General features: G+C 38.3%; 1 protein-coding gene and 1 long non-coding RNA gene across 2 annotated transcripts in view; one reads left to right on the top strand and one right to left on the bottom strand.

Moving 5' to 3' along the window:
- Positions 1-224: 224 nt before the first annotated feature.
- The window catches only part of LOC144988965 (uncharacterized), a 76655-nt gene continuing 50590 nt past the window's right edge, over positions 225-26289 (bottom strand). The window contains exon 5 of the mRNA XM_078940446.1: positions 225-708. Within this exon, the coding sequence (XP_078796572.1) occupies positions 643-708 (66 nt within the window). The 3' untranslated portion in view covers positions 225-642. The remainder of the gene's footprint in view (positions 709-26289) is intronic.
- On the top strand, positions 8063-10908 carry LOC144988967 (uncharacterized). Its single transcript, XR_013653074.1, has 5 exons — positions 8063-8254; positions 8771-8828; positions 8971-9032; positions 9844-9939; positions 10429-10908. It is a non-coding gene; the product is annotated as an uncharacterized LOC144988967 (long non-coding RNA).

Below are 26289 nucleotides of genomic sequence, written 5' to 3'. Positions count from 1 at the left end.
ATGCGTCATCAATGTCTGCATAGAAAAGACCAGAATATGTCAAGAATCGCTTCAAGCCAAATACATTTCTGTTGAAATGATGGACAAACGTCATCATCCATTCAGCAATGTCCTTTAGTACCCATTTGTTCCAGCTTCTGCAACCCCCCCCCCCCCCCCCAAAAAAAAAAAACAAAACAAAACAACAACAACAACAAACATTTTGGAACCTACGAAATGAATTCAAATGCTAAAACATTAAACAAAAGAAGAAACTGAAGAGGCATTTGGAAGGTCAAAAATGAAAATTATTTATCCAATCAGTGATGTCCCGTAGTACCTATAGCATTTCATTTTGATTTTTGAAATTATTTTTGTTTCCCAAAATGTTTCATTTTTATTTTCTTTCTTTTTTGAAATAGTGTTTTGCTTTTTGGAATTTTGTTTCGTTTTCTAAAACTTGTGTTTTTTTATTAACTGTTTTGCTTTTTTAATGGTCTTTGTGATCTTTAATATGTTTTTACCAGTTGCTAGTGTGATTTGAACTTCAGGGCCACCGTAGTAAGTAAAAGTTCTTATCTTCTCTATGGTGCTTATACCTCACATCTTTTAATTTTGCTTTTCTTTTTCGGACTCTCACTTCCTCCGTGTCTTGCACTTGCACTAAAAAAAGCCTGGACCGCTGGTTTGTTCCATCTCCTGGCCTTCACCATCGTCCGACCAGGCTTCCTGAAAGCACATGGACACACAGAGTGTTAATTGGACTCACACTTAGTAGAAAGACCAGCGGTGAAGTGATAACAGATCAGTGTGGTGCAAAAAAAAAAAAAAAGCTTGCAGCGTTCTCATTGTTTTCTGACTATGCAATTAGAACTAGTGGCGGAATTAATGCAAGCTATTACTCTGCTTGATATTTCACCAGAAAATAACAATAAAATATTAGAACTAAAAGCCTTACACAGTTACTTTCCTTTTTTTTTTTCTAGCAGTTTTGAGCTGAGCTGTTGAGCTTCGGGATTATTCAAACAAGCGTTTGAAGAAGTAAACAATACCCCCAAATAACAATAAAAGCCACCTTTCCAGAGACACCCAGACACTCAGAAAAAGAAAGGTTGCAGTTTGAATAAACAGCATCGGGTGCCTGAAGAGAAGTACAATCGCAGTCTGAGCTGCAGACGGTTTATCACACAACACGCTGCGTTTGTGTTTGAAGTGAGAATCAGGGTTTCTTTAATCCGTGGAGCATTCAAACAAATTTATTTCTCTTGGATTAAAAACAGTTACAAATCGAGACAAACAGCTCCCAAACAAATGGCGACGAAGCTGAGGAACTCGGCTTATGGGTAAGCCCCTCCGTACATTGTGGTCTGTTCTATTAGCTGAAACACATTCTTATTGTTTATCTATTGGGCTTCCAGATTTAAAAAAACAAAAAACAAAGCCATGCTTTCCCCGTGGATTACAGAGTTAGAAAGATTCAGGGGTGGCTCTGGCGTAATCCGCTCGCTTCATTTCCAATAACAATAACCTCCAGAAGGTGCAGAAAAAGAAATTCTCAACACCTGCAGAACACAAGGCCTTTGATTAAAGAGAACTAATTTCATAATTTCATCAAAGGGGAACTTGTGTGTTTACAAAAGATAAATCAACTGGAAACTTTTGGGAGGCTTTTTGACGCAAAAATATACTTGCTTGACAGCAAAAGTTCCTGGTAAGTCTAACCAGATAAGATCCAAATTCCAGCACAGTTGATTAGAGGACAAAGAAGGATGGTTCTCACTCGTAGGTGCTTGTTCCCTAAAATAACAGTAAATGACTTGGATGCAACTTGGAGATCACTATGAGATTTTGAAAAAGTGCTGCTTTGAACTTTAAGATTCCTAAATGCATCATTTGAGATGTTTTTACAAAACTGAAAACTTTCTCCAAAACTAAGAGAAACTTGAGGAAATCATGAGACCTGACTCTCCTGACAGTCAACTCGATGACACGCTTTTGGATCCCATTTGGAAGAGTCTGAATGTGCTGAAATGTAAAAGCCTGGATGCATGTGGGCCCAAAGGGAAAGCTGAGTTCTACATGGGTCAAAGAGAAGAGGACTATAGAGCTGAGATAAATGGAGCGAAGATGGAGGGAGGGATTCTCATGTGAATTGCTGATCGGTGGACACACCATGCCACTTGCATTATAGTCTCTGTTGCATCAAGGTGCAATGCAAAGAGGCCCCGTTTATTCAGAGTGCACCCCGGGGTTTTGGGGCTGCTCTGACTCAAGGAGCCAAGCAGGAATGAGCAGAAGTGAAAATAAAACTCAGCTGAACAGCAGAAAAGCAAAGACACTGATAAGTCTGTGACTTTGGAAACCCACCAACACCAAATAAGAAAAGACGGGTGTGCAAACATGCTTGGAGCTCTTCCTTAGGTCATATATTTCACCCTGCAAGAGTTTTATTGATTTTTATCTTTCAAAAAACAATGTAAGCATCATAACATTTACGCATTCATGCAACAAACCAATACCTTATAAAATACTTGCTAAATAAAATTGATTCTTTTTGCAGAATGTATAGCAGGTAGAGTAAATCCTAATTTTTGTAAGGCGATCCAGAAAAAAAATACACTTTTAAAAAAAATAATAAAGAAAATTTGGGTATACATTTTTAACTTTGTTCAATTTTCACATCAGCTGGTGAGAAATTAATATATGAGCTGTGCTCTGTGACTACTTTAAATGCTGTTTTTTTGACGTACAAAAGAGTGATGGGGAGAAGAAGGTTAAAAAAAAAATCAGCAATGCTTCTCTCCTCCCCAGAGGAACAGGCAGGTATTCCAGCAAGCAAATCGAGTTTCCCCTGCAGCCACTAAGTGCCAAGCTGTGTCAAAAATGACATGCATCTCCTGCTTCCATGTCATGCCATGCATGTGATGTGATGGGCGAATGGAGGCAGTTCCTGCGGAGAGTGGTAGGGGGTCATTATTAAACCTCTTAAATTAGAGCCCCCACCCACATAGCCCTTGCAATTTCTTCAAAAACCCACCATCGGAGAAAAAACAAATAAAAAAACAAAAAAACACTGAACTCAACGCAGCAGACTTGAATAAAAGAAAACGATTTCTAAAGTTTACTTACAGCAAAGTCATTTCATACGAGATTGAATTGTACCTGTATATGGCATGATCCATTTAGACTCCAAGTCACACATGGGCGCTTTGAGGACCTATTTGAGCTGCCTGAGCCAATTGCATGTCATAAGCAATGCAATTTACATGTCTCTCCATCGTGCTCATTTATATGGTTCAGGTCACAAGACCATTTGGATCTGCTGTGGGGGAGGGAGGTGGATGGCTGCAGTATTACGGCAAACATGCACATGTCATGCAGAGAGGGTGGCAATCGTCCCTGAAAGCTTAACCACAGTTGCGCTAAAAGCCATTTTCAGTGGACCACGGACCGTTTAAAGAAGCTTTGCTGGACCTAAAAACCCAACTTCTGGTGTTTGACCTTCTGTTCAGATAACAGATCCAACCACTGCTGTCACAAAACACCTCCGCTTGTGTGCCAATATGAGGGAGTGGCTGCCCCTTTTTCTCTTTGATTCCTCAGACATTTTCTTCATCGTTGTCTGTCTTTGGCTCTCACTTGTTTCCTCCCTTCACCATATACATGTATGCGTATAAGAGGGCACATGACTGGTGTCTGGGGAAGGTTGAGGAGCTGAGGGGAAAGGAAGCCATAATGGGAATAAAGAGAGGTGCTGCCTTACAGCCAAGCTTCACAGGCCAGTGAAGCAAATCAAATTGGGTCTTGTTCTACAGTAGGACTTTCTCTCTCTCTCTCTCTCTCTCTCAAACACACACACACACACACGCACTCTGGTAGGGGCATTCAGCTGACAGGAGGGCCTTGGGGTGGGGGGAGCAGGGCTGGGCATGTCTAAGATTGGCCCACTAAGGGATCCAGCCATGACCTCTAACTCTCCTGAGCCACAGGTGTTCTCCCCATGAGGAATAAAAAAGGAGCGAACCAAACAAAAATATACAACAACATTGACAATTTTTAGGTTTAATAGATCAAAAAATTATGGAAAATTAAAAAAATATATTCAAGTAAGAATATTTAAGATTTTTTGTTTTGGTCCCTATGCCTCTAAAACACCTATATTTTTAATATTAATGACCATTTAGTACACTGAGGCAGACTATCTAACCCTTTAAGCTACGTTCTCACCGTCCTCTGCAGCATGCTTTTAAGTGGCCACTTCCAATAAAAGTCTATGAAAACGCAGGTACAGTAAATGGCTTCCACATTCAAAACTGCGTCTAGATACGTATACAGTATTTTTAAGACTGTTTTTGGGCTCTACGTACAAAACGCCATTGAACGTGCGTTAAAAGCTGAACCAGGTCAAACTTTTACCAAGCAGGAACTCGGATTCAGTAGTGATTGGCGACCCTTTTCATATGCAGAAGTTCTAAAAATGGATCATGGAGGAGAAATTCATAATTGCGGTTTGCGCCCGGCTGGAATTAGATGACACCAAATCAGTCATATATGGCATTTCTGTGAAAGAAAAAGATTTGCGTGATTTGCACGGCTTGGACATTTTGCATCAACTGTAGGTGGCGGACATGGGCTAGTAAACAGAGGATAAGGAAAAAGAAGAAGCCCCTCCATGTTTTTCCAGTGTGAAGACCATGGGCAACATGTGCGTTCAAGAATGCACGTTTAGCGCGTTCTTGAACGCGTATCATATGCCGGGTGTTTCTGTAGCTAAACAGCGGCAGCCCTCCAGTGTTGATACTTGTTCGACCACTGTAACTCTTCAGCCATTTACGCAATCAATGTCATTCTAGTTCTGAAAAGAGGCTTGGAAGTGAGGTGCTCATGCAATCAACGTAAACCAGCTGATTTTGTCGCAGAGACAAGCAGCTTTGCGCCATCATGTACGCTGATCGCATAACATGTCACTGGCGACATCTTTGGTGTTAATGGGTAAAAACAAAAAATTTACTTAATATGTACTGTTAGGTGTAACTATTAAACTAAATAGCATAATACCATCATCTACACTAATGCCCCATTCATGACTTCTACAATTCTGCACATCAGTAATGTTCAAGCTAAAGTTATTAGCAGCCTCACAGCAAAACTCATGATTTGGGAAAAGACCTCAGGTAAAGGGCACTGAAGCTTTTGTGAAAAATGAGATGAAAGTCCATTCTTATCACTTTAACTGTTATTGGAAATACATGGTAATAGCTCCAAAACCTTAGTCAATATAATGTTCCCTGCCATCTTTATAAGATACCTTTCCCTTTGGGGCACCATTCCTTCACAGAGAAATAAAAGGAAATTGCTAAAAAAAAAAAAAAAAAAGGCATGAAATGCTTACACTCTATTGAGCTTCTTTGCAAAATTGCCACCACTCATCTCTTTGGCTAAATTCATTACATGACAGCAAAACGGGACATACATGATGGATAGTTATATGTTAATGGATGTGTCTGTAATAGAAAAATGCCCCATCTTTAATTAAAGAGATGTGGACAAGTGGATTTAGAGTGGATTTGGGAGTAAAATCCAACATAATTGTGAAAAGAGTAGGAAAAAATAAGGACAAAAGTCACAGTGAGGTCCCAGGAAGATCACGAAAAAATAAAATAAAAGCAGAGATAATGTCTTCAAAACTCCCTGTAGGCTGACTTATCTTCCGTAGGTGGGGCATGTGACACTTCTTTTGAGGAAAATACGCCAATGACTTGAAGCTAAAACAAGCTAGAGCAGAAGCAGAAAATTGAAAAACGATCAAACAAATATAAGATGAAGCTCAGCATCTTATTGTTTTAACTGGGACATCATAAATAATTTAAACTCAACTGTTCATCAAGTCAGTACAGAATTCCATAACTGTGAGTTATTTGTCAAAATATAACTCAAATAATCTTTGCTTCCGTAGTGCCATTTATTCTATGACCATCATTATTCATAAAAAAAACTAAATGATCCAAAAAAAAAAAAAGGTTGTAAATATTTATAAACTAGACTTTTGGAGTTTCTTTAGCAATGTATCTTCAAAAGTCATTCAAATGATAAATGATAAAGTAAAAAGAGTCACATAATCATCATTATTGTTTTAGAATTAACAGAAAATAAAATAATTTTATTATCTTTGAGTACACATTTACTGTTGTCTTTATTGTTTTCATTGGTTCACAACATACTAAATAATCAGAGAAATTTTAGAAATGTCATTTTGTCTTGATTTTATGTTTGACAACAAAATTGTGTGATAAGTTACTAGTATTGGCAAGACATGAGAAAAAATTATTTTTTGCCATCTTTGAGGGAAAGAAAACATATATATATGTTTTTTTTCCCTCAAAGATGGCAAAAAATAATTTATATATATATATATATATATATATATATAGATATAGATATAGATATAGATATAGATATAGATATAGATATAGATATAGATATATATATATATATATATATATATATATATATATATATATATATATATATATATATATATATATTACTAATGTCACATGTTTTCAGCAAAGACAAAGGACAAACTCTCATTCCTGACATACAGTAAGTCTTTAAACCTGAAAATGTTGTCCAGTACTTTGTTACATAGAAATCTTCATAAAAGTCCACTGTAAACTGTGGGATTGGGGTAAGCAGTGCGAACAATGAATTTGCAAAGAAAAAGTAGTCAATAAGGCTTTTTGTTTCAACACCCCCGTTGTGGACAATGTCACTTCTTATTTTCTAAAAAGATTTGTGATTTTTTAGAAACAAATTTAAGACAGCCATGTGTGTTCAAAAGCACGTCAATAATGACGAGCTCTTCACATACATCTGTCTAGTCATCAGGAAATGATGCTGATTGAAGGAAGCACTGATACGAAGGAGGCTCTCACTGTAGCGTCAAAGACTCTACAGCTAATCTGGCAATTATTGGGTCTTTTGTCAAAAAAATGCTGTTAACATTCAAAATATGAGACATAATCAACATGGCCACAACATTCTAGCTAAATACCTTTAATTATTGTGATTAATTTTAAAATTTGGCAGTTCTGTTAGAATTTATCACAAGTTTACGTAAATACTTAAGAGAATGCTAATCATTCACTGTGAAATAAAAAAAACAATGAGGCAAGACATTTTTGGAAACAAACTCTGTGACAGCAAATATGAAAATGCAGGAAGGAAAGTTTCCACAAGATACTTTAATCAATGAAACTTGATGCATGAAACAGAGGAAACCAACATCATACTATGAGGGGCCGTATAAGACATTATTTATTCTGAACCATTCACATTCATACATTCTTGCTCTCACAGTCATATATACTCTCTTTCGCATACATATATTCTCTTACGCATCCATATATTCTCTCTCTCACATTCATACATTCTTGCTCTCACAGTCATATATACTCTCTTTCGCATACATATATTCTCACTTGCACATCCATATATTCTCTCTCTCGCATGCATATATATTCTCTTACGCATTCATATATTCTCACTTGCACATCCATATATTCTCTCTCTCGCATGCATATATATTACTTTACACATACATACATTCTCACTCTCATTGTCACTCTTAAAAAAGAATGTATGTATGTGAAAGACAAGTATATATGAACGTGTGAGGAAGAGTTTATATGTGTGTGTGAGAGAGGAGTATGCATGAAACGGAAGTTACTTTGCATGAAAAGGAAGGCACTTTGAATGAAAAGGAAGGCACTTTGAATGAAACGGAAGGCAGATGATTTCTCGTGCTCTGATTGGACGAGAGGCCGCCACCTCCCATTTTGAACACACTCTAAACCCTATCACTTGTACTGACTCATAACTATTAAGGTTACACAACTTAAATGTCATTTTGTAGTTGATTCAACTATAAAGTATTAAGCTCTATCAAGATTTTTTCAAATTTAACTTAACAGTGCTAAATATTTTAAAGCTTATTTGTATCTGGCACTCAAAAATTTTAAGATCCGTGAAGTAGCGTTATGACGTCATCACGTACTGGTGGGAGGGTCTTTCGTTTTCTCTACGTTAGCTCAGGTGGCCATGTTGGATTTGCCGAATGCGAGTATGCGACGTTTGAAATTGAAAGTCGAGCATTTTATTATTCTGCAAAGCGTTGCGATTTCGTCCCGCTTCAAGACGCCCCAACCTCGGGTTTTTTTTTTCATCCGCCTCATCGCTGATGGTGCCGTCTTGTCTTCAGCCCTGATTTAATTTGGTAAGTATCGTTCATGGTTTATGAATGAATGCTTTAAAAATGCTCTTATACTACCGTAAATGTGGTTTACTGTTGTTTAAACATATGTGTGTTATGATTGTTTTAGAGATTAATGTGGAAATGTATACATGATTAGTTTGTCATAGCAGACGTATGGCGAGCCAAACCCAAAATGCATTTCTGCCCGTAAGTTACGACAGTGATGAGGTTTTTTTTTTTTCAGAGGTAGAAATGATCTGTTATGCTGCAATCACACTAAACATGATCCGCGTGTGAAATTCGCGTTGGAGGCCTCTGTCTGTGGCTAAAGTTTGCTGCTGGACATTTGTCCAAAAATGTCACTCAAAGCCTCTAACGGTTGTGTGGGAGGAGCTACCGCCAACAGTTTTAAGCCTGGTTGCTACATGGAAGCATTGGGTTTTGAATGCAGCTTTAAGCTTTTATAAATCACTGATCTCCGTTATAAAAAAGGTTTTTGTAAAAATAAATTAATCAACGTGCTCGTGTTGTGTTCAGGTACCGAACTACAGAGTGTTCAGTGTTTCACCTCCAGGTAGACGCCAAGGCCAGCGAGGTAACTTGTCTCAGTTATTTGTCTAGAGCTATTTTAAAAAAACAAAAAATGCAATAGGTTGTGTAGTGCAATAAATGTTTTTTGATCAGAATATAATTGAAACATTTTTTAACATTGAAAAATCTCTTTTGGACTTTTTCAGATACTGAACTTCAGAAAGTTCACCAGAAAGTCACCATTTCACCAGAAAAGACCTGTCAGTGGGTGAGTTTTATACTTATTTAATACATTCATCCTGAACTATTACCATTATTAGATTTATACGGCAGCATGGAAACATTTATGCACATTTTAACTAGCCAAAGGTCTAAATAGAGCTGAAATTATTTACAATTTAACTAAACATATTTAGATTGCAGGCTGAAGGTGGCACAATGGAATGGAGGTGCAAGTTGTGTTCTGTTACTTTGGCACTATGCAGTACTACATATAATACTGCAGTACTACATAGCCAATATTCCAAAGTGTTTCCACTGCCATGTATGTGGAGACACTTTGGAATATTGTCATGTCTTTATGACAGTATATTACAATAATAAAATGATGTTGCATTAGCACCATTCCATCATTTGAAACCATGAAAACTCATCTGTCAAGATCTAAAATGGATTTATGTAGAGTAGATGCAGTCAGAGGAAATTGTGCAGTTTTTACATGTTTGTGTAACTTAAAGCTGCCCTTTTCTGAGACTAAGTCCACCAAAACAGACAGGAACTGGCCAGCTTGGTTAGGATTTATGACCTCCAGGTGAATTTCTAATGTGCATAATTCAAAAACGGATAACAAATCATTTGTAAACAGCTGTAAGAAGCCACGGTGTAACTTGCCTTCAAATGACTTTGGGTCTTTGACCTGAAGTGGATCATGACATAAACACTGTATTGTCCTCTTACTAGAAATAGACATCTAGAAAAGGTATCATTTTATTATTTCTTAAAGTTCCTTAAGTAAATATTGGAAGTGTTTGCTCTGCATTTGCTTCAAAGGTAATGGATATTTCTTTTTATTCTTTTAGGACCAGCGTGACGTGAACATGAGACGGGCACTTGTCCTCCTTGCACTTCCTGTTTATCTGCATGAAGATGCCTCCAACTTCTTAGAGACCTGTACAGTAAGTGCACACGACTCCCTGTCAATGGTTTTCACTAATCCTTTAATATTGATTGAGATTTTATTGAGTGACATAATAAATAGGGCAATTGTTTGTAGTTTGTAAACTGAGTGATATTTTTAAATGGTTTTAAAACTGAGACGGAAGATGAAAGGCGAACATCAGGGACTCCTGATTGGAAGGAGTGGAGTTTCGTTTACCTTTTCTGCTCCTGATCCATCATTATTTGAATAAAGAAAAATGAAGCTTTAGTCTTAAATTATTTTATAAATGTCCTCCTTCAGAAAAATGCTAAAGAACTTTTTAAAAACACAATTTTAATTGGAGTTGGTCCTTAAAACATCATAGCCAGTTGATTAAAATTCAACAGAATGTTAGCATGAAAAGATTCCTATTGACAGATGGCAGGAATGTCAGTTTTGGACATTAGTGTGATGAATATCTTTGAGGGTCTGAACTCATCTGTGTTTTTTGTTTTGTATTTTCCAGAATACCAGACCTCACAGACACTGCTGTGGGTATCTTCTCAGTTGTCGTGGTGACGCTCCGGATGCTGCCGTCAGTGGTCCCACACATCTGGCTGACTAATCTCTTCTAACTCTTCGGGGATATCTATGCTCTGGACCTACAGCACCCCAAAAAACTAGAACTTGCCTTCATATTTATTCAGAATGCTGTCTTGAGCCTTGAGGACAGCAAACCACTGAAAGGACATTTATTGACGCTGAAGAATGTTTCGTTGAGTGAGTCTTCCAGAATGGACTATTTGTTGGTTTAAGTGTTATGTAACTAATGTGTTTTGTTGTGATCATTTGCTTTTTCTGCCGTAAAATACAAAACCAACTCTTTTTGTCAATATGTTGTGTGGCACTCTTATAATGCAGTTTTATTGCACTTATTGTTTCTTCATCCTCTTGATATTTGTGCTTTTTTTTAAAGAGAAATTAAAAAAAGTGTATTAAGCAATCACTATTGTGTGGCCTTCACGTTTGTTGGTTTTTATCAATGTTAGCCTTTAAAATGTAGTGGGGCAGTATCAATATCTCTGTTTAGAATACATTTTAAGCTGAAGAATTTTAAATATTTTCAATGCTACACATTTAATGAGTTAAAGAATTTATAAAGCATTTGAGTGAATTTTACATATTTTATGAGTTGAGTAATATAAAAATATAGTTAGTTAAAGCGTTTTTTAGTTGGAAAATATTAAAAACTTTAAGTAAATAATCTCTCTTTTATAAGTTGAGGAATCTTAATATTTTTTATATGAAATAATACAAATGTAAGCCAACTGACAATATGAATTTTAATAAATGTTAACTTAAAAGTTTTAATAATATAACTTAACTGTTGCGTAATCTGTTACACAATAATTTTTAAGTTCAGTCAACTCGCTAGGGATTACAGTGCAGACGCTAACATGAACAAGCAAGAAATCCCAAATTAACAGACTTGTGTTGTGGAAAGGTATGTTTTTTAGCTAGCAGTAATAATCAAAGTATCCGTTCTCTGTTTCAAAATGAGATTGCCACAAAACCGTATGTTATCTCATACTGGAACAGCTTTGGATGTAGAATTCAGTGGGAAAAGGTTTGGACCCTGCCACAAAAGTATTTCATCACCAATAAAATCAGAGAAATTTCTTTCAAAATTCTTCACAAATTTTATCCAGTGAAACATTTCTTTACTAAGTTTAAAAAAGATCTGGACATAAACTGTTCATTCTGTCATTCCTCACCAGAAACTGTGCCTCATCTTTTTTGGTTTTGCTCTTTCACTCAACTATTTTGGAAAGATGTGATACATTTTATAAGAACTCATCTATGTGAAGATTATAGATTATTTTACGAGCATATTATTTTTGGATATTTTACACAAGAAAGACTTAATGCAGAAAAAATATATGTAGTTAATTTACTTATAATTATGGCTAAATACTTTATACACAAGTGTAAATATGCCAACAAAAAAACCGTGTTTTATGTTTTTCAGAAAGAAATGGTTTTGTATGTGAACAGTATTAAATCTTCCACTAACAAAAAAGCTGTCAGAACAGTTGAAACATGGTCTCTCCTGAAACTTTAACAGATTCCTTTGCCTTATTATTTTTGTTTTCTTTTTGCATAACCTGTTTTACATGGTTATCATTATGTTTTTTTTTTTGTTCATTCTCATGGCGAACGTGAAGATTGTATTTTGCACACAGTGGAGTTTTGTGTTTGGTATTTTGTATGTGCAAGATATTGTTAATAAAGTTTATTTTTTTAAAAAAACGAACCGGCAAGAAGTAGCCACGGGGGTCCTGCAGCCATCGGAACCTTAACAAATATTTCATCTCCACATCACCGTTGCCTTTTTTAAGAAATGACAGCTGGTTTTCCCACATTTATATGTAGTTATGGATCGAAAACAAGAGGAATTTGTTTTAATGTAAATGCGTGTTCCAGCGTCTACAGGAAGTGTCGCCCATAATTCACGCAAAGGCTCATGGGGGCTAGGAATAAGGTGGATACGGATTTTCTGTTTCGGTGGCACTTCTATTACCATTATTGGTATTTGAGACATTCCTTTGTGTCTCTAGAGATGCAGACAGATTTGTGACCACTTGAGGTGAAGATAAAATATTTCTTAAGGTTCCGATGGCCTTCTTATTGGTTCGTGTTAGCGTCTGTTCAAAATGGGAGGTGGCGGCCTCTCGTCCAATCAGAGCACGAGAAATCGTCTGCCTTCCGTTTCATTCAAAGTGCCTTCCTTTTCATTCAAAGTGCCTTCCTTTTCATGCAAAGTAACTTCCGTTTCATGCATACTCCTCTCTCACACACACATATAAACTCTTCCTCACACGTTCATATATACTTGTCTTTCACATACATACATTCTTTTTTAAGAGTGACAATGAGAGTGAGAATGTATGTATGTGTAAAGTAATATATATGCATGCGAGAGAGAGAATATATGGATGTGCAAGTGAGAATATATGAATGCGTAAGAGAATATATATGCATGCGAGAGAGAGAATATATGGATGTGCAAGTGAGAATATATGTATGCGAAAGAGAGTATATATGACTGTGAGAGCAAGAATGTATGAATGTGAGAGAGAGAATATATGGATGCGTAAGAGAATATATGTATGCGAAAGAGAGTATATATGACTGTGAGAGCAAGAATGTATGAATGTGAATGGTTCAGAATAAATAATGTCTTATACGGCCCCTCATATCATACCCCGGGACATAACTCAAATAAAAACAGCTGCACCCATTCAGGAGCAGAGCAGCCTGCAACAACCAACAGCAAAGCACCCGAGACCACGACAAATTGGATGCATCAAATGTTGTTGTTTTTAAGTAGGACAATTCCCAACAAAGTGGATAGAGGTTCTTACGCTTTGTAAGCATTGCCCTTGTGGTAATTGTGTAAACTAACCTGGCTCCAAATACTTTAAGTGTGATTCATTTGGGAAGTCAGAGTCACCACCATGTGGACTTTTTTGTCCCTTTTGCTGCCCATACCTATATTTCTATGATAGAAAGCAGTTTCCAATGCATACCAGATTCCTATGCCTTGCTGCTGACTTAAGATGGAAACATCCGGTTGGATGTACCATGCGTGACAAGCTGTTTTCTGGTTAAAGGCTAAGATGGAAAAGCCCTGCAATGGTGAACATGATTTTTCCATGCTTTACATTAGACTCCCCAGTAAGAAGAACTGTAGGTTTGTCAATAAACATCCACTTAAATGTGGTATAAATAAAATAAAACAGCAGGACAGCCTGTAATAATACCCAAAACTTCAGATAAAAATAAAATCACAACTTCAAAAATTCAAACTGCCACTTTTCTTGGCGTTATTTAGTTCCTGATCCACTAAAAATCTCGTCTGGTTTTTCTCTTAACCTCTTAGTCTCCACGTCTTCCGCTCTTATGAATGTGATTAATGTCATTGCAATACAATGAGTATGATGTTCTCATCAACCCAGCAGAGACCCAGCAGATGAAAGGTTGCGATATTCATCAAAATTCATCGACAGTCAAACACACTTTTCCTCTGACCATACCCAAGTATAATTCTATCTTGTTCTTTACCTATTTGCAGTTCTTATTGCTGTGAGGGAGTTAATCTATTCCCAGTAATAACTCATTGCATGTTACAGCTTAAGCAAAGATGTCCTCAGCTGCATGTCTTGCATTTTAAACAGGAGGGGGGGGGGATGGTGGTGGTTGTGGTGGTGGAGGGGGGACAAGGAGCCCTGGTACAGTTTTCCAAACACAACTGAGCTAACGCTGATTTATTGCTCCAGTTTATATAACTCGTATTAGGAATTCATGGACCTGGCAAAAGGGATTAGAGCATTTATTTCAGGCAGTGAGATGATCCTGTCATTAATGGTCGATACTTTCATCATCGCCTAAACCAAAGGAATTTGCCCGGTGACGAATCATGGCGGACAGAGCTATCAGGGTTGTGCAGCTGTACACGTTATCTGCCGACGACCCGCTCCGCTTGGAGAAAGTGAACCTGCACCCATCAAACTTGGATTAGTCTGTCAATCAAGCCCCGGCCGCGTATATTGTGTCGCGGTTTCTCCCAAATGTCACCAAGATCAGAGTCATTTCTTGGTTAATTGCATCTTGTCTCCTTTCAAATGCTGCACATTTAATGGTTTTTGTACATCGCGTGACAAGATGGTGTTTCTCTTATATTGGCACAGTGATGAGCAGAAAAGAGTGCCCCGCTTTTGTTTACAAAAAGAAACTGAAGAATGAATGACTGTTGAGGTTCAGAGGGCGTTCCTCTGAAAAGGCTGCAAACAAAGAGAAGGAACTGAGAAATGATCCCAATCTCGCCATAGCGTGACATCAATTACACCAAATTCTCATTAGAAGGGGTTGCTCCAAAAGTCTTCCAGCTTTGCAGGGGTTGTCGAAGCCTGGAAGAGGCAGAATGTTGTGCTTAAGATCTGTGTCAAAGCCAGCTCAGAGCAATATAGAGGATTTCCTCCCCTCTGACACCTACTTTTCTACAGGCTACTGACTTAGTTTGAACATGACAAATACAATTTGAAGCGTTTTACTATGTCCGTGTGCTTCGTGGCTGCTAACAATAGCAGCCACAATGCACCCATTAATTCCCTCCTCTCAGAAATCTCTGCTACGGGAAATACTATTAATCAAGTTAAAAGAAAATACTTTATCACTAATTCCACTGCACATTGCCAGCAGGATTACATTCACAATACTTGTCAAGTTTTTCGGAAGAGTCATGCAAATAATTACTTAAAATCTGTTTCTTAAACGCCTCAAAGGCCAAACATGCGAAGGAGGACTGATTCATTACTGAAGTATTATGAGCATGCTTATGTGCTGCAGGATATTTAGGTGGTATGTGCACACTCAAAACCACCGACAGGCCTTTGACTGAGCTACTCACGCCTTACTTTGCCTAACTTCCCAAGCCTTCCCTATTTCATGCCTTTACATCATAAAAGTATTTAAAGTGCGGCTGGTGTTCTTACTTTTGCATAAATCAGATAAACAGCTCAATCCAAACAAAATTCAAATTTATGAAACGTGGCGCGGTCGCAAAGATAAAGTGGCCGACAAGACAGCCAGAAGCACTTAGCATTAGTTACAGCATCATTTATAAGCCAATGGATGAATTTAAGAATCCCCATTAACACATTCAAGAAATTTACATCCAAGATCCTATGCTATAAATACAGAGAAAGAGAAAAGAGAAGGAAAAAAAGACAGAGCAACAATAACAAACACTTCAGTACTTTCCATTAGTGCACTTAACCTCCTCTTCCTGGAGAGTAATCTCACTTTATTTTTCCTGTGGCTAAATGCACGTCTTTAATTCACAGATCAGGGGACATTTGGAGTGGTCCTCTACCTCTCCGATGAGAAAATGCCGCAATTAAGTTTTCCTTCACTTTTCTGCGGGGAGAAGGTGTTTTAAGGACATTAGCCTACAGTCAACCACTTCTTCCATCGAAAGCAATTTTCTCCATCGTTCTTATAGCTTTAAACTTTAAAATGCAAATAAAATTTCAGAGAATTTAGAGCACGCTTCGATCACATGAATAAAATCATTGCTTCTGCAGCAATTTACAATTTAAAACCATATTTTCATAAAATGTATACAAATGCATTTAGGTTAAAAGTCAAAATGGAAAAAATAAGCTAAATTGTTTGTTTGTTATTGACATAGCAAACTAATGAGCATGTGTCAAGATTAAACCAGATTTGCTCAAATAATGATTTGACTGCAGACACTTGTGAGTGTGTGTGCACTCCGATTAGCATGCCTGTGTATATACATGTGTGTATATGTGTCTCTTTACTATGTGAGCTGGTTGCATCCATGAGTAATGTGGCTGCATAATTGGTGATGTCCGTGACACTGTGCTCTCGGTAGGGGCTTCTTCTCCATGTTGCCCAGACTCTAATTACTGGGTTTTCAGCTGGGAGGTGAGGCGGACGATGAGGAGAAGGCGCCTGATTCTGTCAGCTGACGGGTTACACTCTGTGAGGTAAAGCTAGGCAGCCGAGAATCCCTGGAGTGCGCTTGGGAGAGACCCAGGGACTGGTCATATCAACAAATCTTAATCAAAAGCCCAAAATTGTCAGCTGTCATACACTTTTTGTGATCTTTGATGCCTTGCCCCTCCTCTGACCGAGGCTGACAAATAATACCTCACTGCATACACAAGAATGCACACATACACGCATGCAGAAAAGCATATAAACAGACAATGCACACATAGTCATTCAGCACCCAGTTTTTCTCTTTTTCTGGGATTGTGCACGATGATGAACAAACATAGAGAAGCGGAAACATTTTAGAAAAACAGATATGAGTCACTGTATATTCACAACTAAAAGTATTTCATTGGCAGCACTGCAACAATGCATTCTTAATTTTTTCCCATCTTTTAGTACAATTAAACCTGAGTCGAAAAATGTTTATCGAAATCTGCAAGTTAAACATTCAATACAACAGCATCAAACAAAAACGTTTTTTTTTTTACCCCATCGTCTCTTTTTTGAGAAAATCTTTAACTTGTGCCTCAGTTCAGGAGAGAAAGGAAGGTCCCTGGTGGCTTTGATCGACCGACTGTTACTAAGAAGCTTTGAGGGGGTTTAAGGGACCTAAAATGTATAAAACGGAGGGATCAAGAGCAAGCACAAATTTGACGGTTCAGAGGCAGGTTAAAAAGTAAGAACATTCCCATACAATATATATCCAGTTAGTGCATATTAGGGGATGGCAGATGACAAAAGTGGAATCCAAGAGCCGATTAGTAAAGTAGTAAAACCTTCAATGAGAGAGGGGGTAAATAAGGCACTTTCCTGTCCTTGAAGAGCAGTTCAGAAATTTACTTAAAACCCGAGTCAAGCAACACAAATTGGCATTTACAAATACTTTGTAATGCCGCAAAAATACTTAAAAAAGAAAACTTCTAATTTATTCCACACACATACACACAGAACAGCCCTTTTTTGTCTAATAAATGACTAATGTAATCTCTTAATTTCTCCTTTGCTAATAAGGCTGTCTCCATCAAGGCCCTAACCTCGCTAATAAAACCGGATTGGACTGTTAATGATAACTATTATTTATTCCACCGCTTCCTGGGTTTATTTGGGCCAATGTGGCACCATGAACCTCTCTCACTTTGGTAATTAAGTATGTTGATAGTGCAGGATGCTTACCTGCAATTATGCCATTTTAACGAGCAACAGTGGATGGAAAAAGGGCAAAACGGGGTCAGCCAGAGGCAGCAAAGCATTGGCGTTTTAAAAGACACTTAAATACTCTTAATTTAGCTCCTGGTAAAAGGGGGAGCCTGCCTGTAGAAAATATCTATAGTTTCAGGCATGACCAAGTCACAATAAGGCTGGGGGGTAGTTTTGAGGGAGGGATGAAAATTCTTGAGCTATACTTCTTTTCGTGCCCAGAGGAGGTTCTCCATATCTCTGGCTTGTTATCCGAGGGAGTCTTGGCATGTTTTCAGCTCTCGAAAAAAGTTGATGGGTTTAGGCAAAGGGTTTGGCAGGCTCTCACCTGCTCTCGCCTGCAAAATGTGTCAATGTCAGGGTGAGTGCTGGATTTTTATAGAGCAGGTCTAAAGAAAAGGTAGAATTCAAGTCATAAATGTGTAACACACAGATTTTCTTGGATTGTTCCAGGTACAATGTGGAGCTCCAATTTGTTGCAATGGGGAAAAATTGGAAATTCAAAGTTTTAAGAAGGGCTTTCTTTGGAGTTAAATTTCTTTAGTTTCTGATTTCTTTAGTTCCTGGCACGTATCACTTCACAAGCACACACCACACTGGTACAGTATTCAGGTTGTTATAGCTGAGGCTCTGGAAGGTGGTGTGATAACAGTCATTAGGGTAGCCGTGGGAGGACACTGAGTCTTATTAGAGGAGCATGGAAATTCATTGGCAAAACAAGCACTGTCATTAACAGGTGCGAAGCTATGCAAATACATAAATGTACGGTAGTAGCCTATCATCCTCACACCTGCACAAAAAAAAACCTAAGTCATTAAAGCAACAACCCTGCAATTACTTCCTGGGGAAGATATTTTTTTTCTATAAATAAAAGCCTCTGAGTAAATTTCTTTGTTTTTTTCCTGCTAGTTATGATATAATGCACGTGTCCACATAAATCCAATACGTCAGTATTGTTGAATCTGCTTATTACTTAGGCACCACTATTTAAAAAAAAAGTCAAACTTGCAAAATAACAAAAAAAATGGGTTTCAACACATTGAATGGCAATTTTTCAATATGTTCATGGATGAAAAAAAAGGTTTTTCACTGAATTTTTATTTGACTTTTTTGTTTTTGTGGGTCTTTGTTTATGCTAATCCTTGTTATTTTTTCTTCTTGTTTCTTTTATGAAACCAGCACAACTGCACAGCACTGTGTTCTGGAATCAAATGGCTCAGAAGACGCTTTCCAGTGTGACACATTTAATGCATAACATGCTTCCAGTGAGAGCTCTTGAATGGGTAGCTTTTTGAAATGTGTCTGAGTGGCTCCCCACTGAGTGGTAAGCTAGGTCTTTGATGTTTCGTGCTGTAATGTGGTTGTTATCCATAATCGGCTTGAATTCAGGTGGCCCACGTCTGAAAGAGGTACAGTGACGGTAAGATCTTGTGTTACATCAAAATTTGACCGCATTCCCATTAAACGTGTGGCTCCTTTGCCCACTGTGACCACAACAAGACAGCTTGAACATTCCTGTTGACAAAACACGTGAAGAAATGCATTCAGAAAAATGCTGCTGCTTTTAGAGCTAATGAGATGAGGAGGCACAGTCGCAGAAAAAGCAGCTTGGATATGATTTAAATGCAATAGCCCTGTGAGATGATGCTCAAATGGACTTTTTTAAGCTTATGCAAATTTGCCACACACTTCTGATGTTGTCAGATTTAGAGTCAAAATAATGTCTGGGCGATCACATTAAACTACAGCTTGAAAGGTGAGAGGCAAACAAAAAATTTGTGATACACATCAGCTTGTGAGGAATATGTAGATTATTTGGTGGTGTATGAATAACAATCAACAGTTAAAGGGGAAGAAAGTGTGATGAAACATGAACCCCATCATGCACTAAAATGAGACCTCGAGTAATGGGGTTTTAATGTGGCACCACAATGCAAAAACAATGCTCTGAAAAATAATGACAGAGACGACAATGTCTCTGAATCTTACCATGTAATAATCCAAGAAAATCATTGAGTGCCGTGCATCATGCAAATATCTAAAACTGCAAGAGCTGAAACTCTTATTTGTGCGCCACAAACACTAATCCGGATTGCCTGCGTAATAAATATGGTCAAATCTTTGTTGCAGCTGCCGTGACGGGTGGATTTGCACTGTCTGTGGGCAAAATAAGGGCAAACCTCAAAGGGGCATGTAGGTGGCCGCAAGAAATAACAAGGTGGCAAATCACTTGGTGAGCCTGTAGTAATTGTGAATTTGGTGAGACGCAGGCACGTTGTATGAATTTTTCATTTTTTCCAACCCTCCCAAAACCTGTGCAATGCATAAGAGGGCCGTTTGTGCTGTTCAAATGAAAAGTGCACACTACTTGCACCCCCAATGAGCGTGCCGTGCTTTCAGCCTTAATGTTAGAAATGAGAAAACTAGACCATCAGAGTTTATATAATTTGTTTGTGCGTCGTACAGACACTTAAGTATCACGTCTACACCCTGCGTGTGATGAGAAATGAGGCAGTGCATGTACCTTAGTAATGACTAGAGTGAAGCATAAGGACACACCAGCACTACCCGTATACTTACGCTTACACGACAATGGAACGCCCCTTTTTCATGACGTCCCTTGACCCATAATAAACCCATGGTGACATCAGCGTAACAGAAAAAGATCAGAAATGGATACTTTGGTCCTCTTGGTTGATGGTAAAATACACAATTTTATTTTTAAGAAAAAGTGGTACTGGGTTCTTATGTGTTAAGATGGCTGCACCAGCCACAAGGGAACTTAAGGACACACCTGCACTACCTTTAAGATGTGGCCACTCCCCTCTAGGACCCTTCATGGACAACAAAAAACCCCCGCAGCACCAGTACAGGTGCATGTGCCTAAGGCATTAGACATAATCTTACAGGCTACGCGGAGAAAATAAAACATTTTGGAATGCACATCGCTTCATGGATCTGCAAGATCACAGTTTGAACTGCATAGTTCTAACACTGATAACTAGAGCAATTTTGCAAAAACAAAGTTTGTAATGACAATGTAAGATACACCCAACGATGGACAAAGGTTTGGTACAAAACAGATATCCAAACAGAGGGGGAATGGGTGACATTGTAGGCGTGGCAGAGAGGGGGCGAATGTTTATAAAGACGAGTGATCAAACTGCAGAAAGGGACCAAAATATAATATTAAATGGGGTCAACTCTCTGACATCAGCCAGGCTATAATAGTTAGGTTTGAGGGGCCATCCTCATTATTGCTTGCAGGAGTGAATGGAAGTGTACTAGTTATGCGTCATTACAGGGAGAAGAGCTGTCCACTTCCTGCTGCGAAGAGATGCCCTCTGCTTTCACATTAAGCAGAGTAGTTCACAAAATAACAGCATACCAAGTGTCTGCACCCCCCCATCCTTTGACAGAGCAGCTAAGATGAAGAGCCTGTGGAAAAGGATACACCTCCATTTAAACTTAAAAGCAGGCGCCTAATTCACAGCTTACGAGAGAGAGGCTGCATTGTTAAAGGAAATGGTGTCAACAGGACATAAAAATGCACAATTACGCTGGGAAAACATGCAATTTGCTATTCTTCAGAGAAACGCCATACATTAAAGATTTTTTTCAGCGCGGTTATGAGATGAAAAACAGCTTTTGTTAAAAACAAAAAAAACAAGAGAATTTAGTTCTCCTCTAGCCGAGAGAGCGGGAGAGGTCACCCCATGCATCATCAATCTGTATTGTGAAGAGCTCCTGAGGTTTTTTTCATCACCGACTTATCCACTTCAGACGTTCAACAGATTAGCGATCCACTGGGGTGCAATGGCTTTTCAGCGATGTGCTTAACGTCCAATTTGAAGTGTCTAAGAGCATTTTTGTCATTAGTGTTTACTCGAGACTGTTTTTCAGGGAGCCCAGACTGAGTGTGACATTAAAGACAAATAAAACTCCATCAGGCGTGTTGATCTTTTCCAAGGCTCTGGAGAAACAGGCCCAACATTTTATCTTGGCAGACAGCAGCATCAGAGGTTATAGATAGGCCAGCTTGTTGGTGCTATTATTTACCAATGGAGCAGAGTGTCAGGTCTCCTATACGCCTCTTTGCTTTTTCCCCCCTCTCTCTGCATTGTTTGCTCCCTGTCTCTGTGAAATGGGGCACTTAATGCTGGTGAGTGGTGAGAGAAAATATTTCTATCTTGCCATCAATGGATCAATGAAGATGTGTTTACCTGTCCGGGGGCACAATGTTCGCGTCATAATAATGGATATTAAACAGCGTGTTGACTGAGCTTTTGCTTTGGTCGCTTGTCAGTCCCTCAAACACTCCGTATGGCTGTGGGGTCGGGGCTGACACCTCCTGGACAGAGACCACCAAACTGCAGGCTTAAAATTCCACTCTGATCATCTTTTGTTGACGATTACAGTGTTTGATTAAACAGTTTTTAGCTAAAATAAAATAAACCTGTGTCCTTTTCTAGGGCATAGTTCCTGTATTTGGCTGCAGGAGCTCATTAGAAATTCGCCTCCGAGTTTTAGGCTGGACTGTTGGCGTGGATTAAGCCCACCCCCACTTTCCGTCAGCCATCTGTTTACATGCTCTCCCGCTAGCTTACAGCCCCTCACAACACCAAATTAACATTACCGGTGCAACAACTATGGTGAGCAATATTGGAGCGTACAGTTCTGAGACAGAGGTCAGCTCGGGCGAAGAAAACAAAGACGTACATGGATCTGGTCGTCTGCAAGTGGATGGATCAGAATGAAACAGATCGGGGAGATTGTGGTTTGCCGCAGTAGCTTCTACACCGCAGCTACAAGCTTTTTCCAACTGCATTTTTTGTTTACTCTTGATTCAAAAGAATTGGAATAAAATAAATATGCCACCAGAACATGGTAAAAACACCAAAAACACTATTTTTACCGGAGTGGGTCTTCAAATGTTTCATGGATACCCCTCTCTTCTCTTGTATGATTAAAAAAAGGCGTCAAAAGATTCTTGGTCATTAAACTAAAAGGGTTCATTTCTAGTTCAAACTTTGAAATCCTTGTGGTTTAGAAGTGGGGAGGTCGGAGGGGGCTCCCCAATCAGCTCAATTCTAAGAAGTTGCTCAAGTTTCCGAGTTGAGAAACAGAGACAATATATTTGAAAACAATGAAACTCACCAAGGAAAGCCATCCTCTTTTAGATTAATGCTGCAAATGTGATTAGAACATTAAGATTTCAGTAGCCAGTCATGCTGCACATAAACTCACCCTTACAAATGTTAAGCTGTAGGGAAAGTATTGATGTATTACCAGAAACATCATCAATGACAGATACCTGCTGAATAGTAGCACAAGTCAGCTAAATCCTCCGCTCCCCCCTAGTTATGGTGTGCTCGGAGTGAACCATCCCTTTGTTTTTAATCATGACTCCATGACTCCTATCCGTTCAGCAGCTTGTAATAACTTTCTCTCATGCAGAGCCGTTTTTTAGCTCCTGCCTCCATAAAAGTGAGACCTGTGGTCATTCTGTGGCTGTTTGGGAGCTTTGGAGAATGCAGAGTCGGGCTTTCTAGCTGCTGCAAAGTAGTGTAAAGGGAGCTGTGGATTAAAAAGGCTGAGTTTGTTTTACATAAAGGCTGCAGCCATCAGGACTCAGCAGGACAGGCGTAGAGGGGCTCGCTAGGTCTGATAAATCATGACCTGCGTTCATTCATTCAGCACATTCAGACTCAGAATCACATCTCTCTCCCCCGCCAGCTCTGCTGACTCCTCATTTCTGCTCCCGATTAATACATGCCTTCATGACTTTTTTTTTGGTTTTGCTGTTCAAGCAAAGAGAAAAGTAGAGATGGAAAAGTGTGAGAGAACGTCTAAATGTGCGACAGAAAGCTCAGAGACAGCCTACTTGAAGTTCTGTGTTTCACAAACCCACAGAAACTGCTGGTGTGTATTTTTCCTTTCTTTCAGGTGAATGCTTGGCACCCTTAAGGTTTAATGGAATTCATAGTAGTGAGTGACAGGTTTTGAATAGGCTGGAGAAAATGGGGAGGTAAAAGGGGCATTAGGCAGAGCTAAAGAGGTGGGGGTTGACTAGGGACTGACACCACCTTCTGTCTGTGACACAAGCACACAAACACCCAGAGACTCGCACAGATTTTCAATAACGGGTCAAGGTACATCATTTGAATACATCTGTTGTGTGCATGTGCATGCATCTAATGGGTAAAATCCTTCTGTATTCTGTTTCACTGGTTGACATTATCAGTGTTTGGTGTGGTTCCTGAAAACAAAAGAAAAACAGACTTAAAACCTAAAAAAAACTTCATTTGATTAAGAAAAAACAATTTAATAGTTTGATAAACTGTCTGTTTTTGTGGCATTTCTACTAAACAACAGCACAAGTGAGATCAGCAAAGGTAGAAATGATGAAAGGGTTAATTCTGCTTTAAATAAAGGAATATTTTAAACAGTAGCCATGGTTTGGGTTTAAATAAACAGAGGACTGAGAACTGGCTTACGTCTGGATTTCTTGCACACTAAACAGACACAGTGATAAGCAAAGGCCTCTGCTGTCATTAATTTGTTATTTCTCCTGTGTTTGGTTCCTGGTTGGATAATCATATTTAACACACAGTCCAAATTCCATTGTAAACATTTGCAATTAATCTTCACCTCACCCACCCTCCACCTAGGAGACTCTTTTACATTAAGCTGATCAAATTAAGTTGTTGGCAGTGAATAAACTCAATTTTTTTTCCTGACACAATTTATTCACCAATACAAAAATGTATATTTTAACATTTAATAGTGACTATAATTTCTGTGGACGCAGCAAGCAAACTCAAAGGCTGTGCCAGGATGTCTGCTATAGCAAACAGAGTGATTTACTCTGGAGTAATCCATTAATTAATGTCTATTCTGTATTAGATTACTCAGGACAGCCAGTTAATGAAAGGCCAGGGAGATATCACGTTTTGAATAGTCTGCCGTCGCCGTTTTGATCACACTGACATTCATGTCTTTGGTCGAGGATTTTTTTTTAAAATTAGGATTTTTTTTTTTATTGCCATTTTTACACACACGCAGACACTCACACACACCCACACACAGACACACACACGCACAAATTGAATTTTACAGAGGTTTGTGCAAAATGTTTACATTTAATGAACAACATTTAAAATTCTCCTTGATTTTAATTTTACATATTTGTGAAAGATTTTGTGCGTGAAAAATACATTTTGAAACTTCACACTCTTTATGGTCAAATTTAAAGAAAAAGGAAAAAAAGAAAAACCCGAACAACATTTTTCCTGAGTGCTTTTTCGAATAATCACATATGGAAAGCTGTCAGTCATTTGCTGCTCCCTTGTAATGGCCTGAGGGACAATGAGAATAAATGAAGACATCAGGAATCAAACCCACTAATGGCTCTCTGAGCAGTCATTTCCCTCTGCATGACTGACAACAACAAAAAATTGATGGGTACAGCTTCTTAAAAAGCAGCTGACCTGCATCTGCATGGTGAACCCTCCCGCGCTGTAATCTAAGTTTTGACAGTGTTCAAAGAGAACATGATGGAAAGCAGTAAACCAGAAAGACGGTTTGAAGATGACTGCTAATCTCTCGGGACGCGGCAGTCGAACATGCAGATGGAATCTCTCATCGTGCAGAGAATGAAACAGATATGAATGTTTTGGATAAGGTATTTTTAATGTATGCATTTGTGGTACATTATAAACTCAGGATGCTATCAATTTGCTGTAAAGCAACATTTCAAATTTTTTTAAAGATGGATTTGTTTATGCCTAAATGAGTTATGTCACTTAAACACAACTTTAAAAAAAAAAGAAAAAAAAGAAATTGCCGATAGAAACTGTGAGGGGAGTTTCCTCTTATCACTTTTCCTAAAAGCATCCATTGTCAAGGCCAACAGTCAATCACTGAGTGACAAGCCAAACTTCTAACCAAATTAAACCCTGCGGAATTCTGAGGCTCGGGGGTCAAAACAAACCCAGGACCAACCAACCTTCAGTTAAACTTTAACTAAAAAGGTTGGTTTGAAGCAAAGCAGTCCTTAGGGTCAAAGGGATCATTGGAAAGAGCTCAATCTGTTGTTTAAACCCTGTAAAGCATAAAGTGTCTATAGCTGTGCCAAAAGAACACAGATAGCAGTATGCAACTTGTTTCAAGCACAGAGAAACAATTTATTAAAATTCATCCCCAAAATTCATCCCCATCCACCTTCCCAAAAAAAATAAAATAAGACCAAAAAAACATGTTGTGGAGATGCCATAAGCAGTATTGGAACAAACACAAAGATGCCAAACATGATCCCAGACTATTTCAGTTTTACTAAAGATTTCTAAACTATTTTTTTTTTGTTTTATGACTCTGCAATTTATATTTTTTCGTGTCTTTTATTAACATATTCATTACTTTCATTAATATTTCGCTTCTTTCAACAGAAGTAAACCTCTCCATTGTTGCGAAACAATGCAAGTTTATTTACAAAGACAATTAAAAGTGCTTTACGTAAAACATTAAGAAAAACAATTAAAGAACATTTAAAAGAAATATTAAAGGAATGCTCATTGACATTAATTAAGGAAAGTTAAAGAGGAAC

Source organism: Oryzias latipes, chromosome 22 (assembly GCF_053564925.1).
Source record: "Oryzias latipes strain Hd-rR chromosome 22, Olatipes_Hd-rR_3.1".
Taxonomy (NCBI): domain Eukaryota; kingdom Metazoa; phylum Chordata; class Actinopteri; order Beloniformes; family Adrianichthyidae; genus Oryzias; species Oryzias latipes.
Note: the sequence above shows the minus strand (reverse complement) of the source record. Positions and strands in the feature narration are given on the sequence as shown.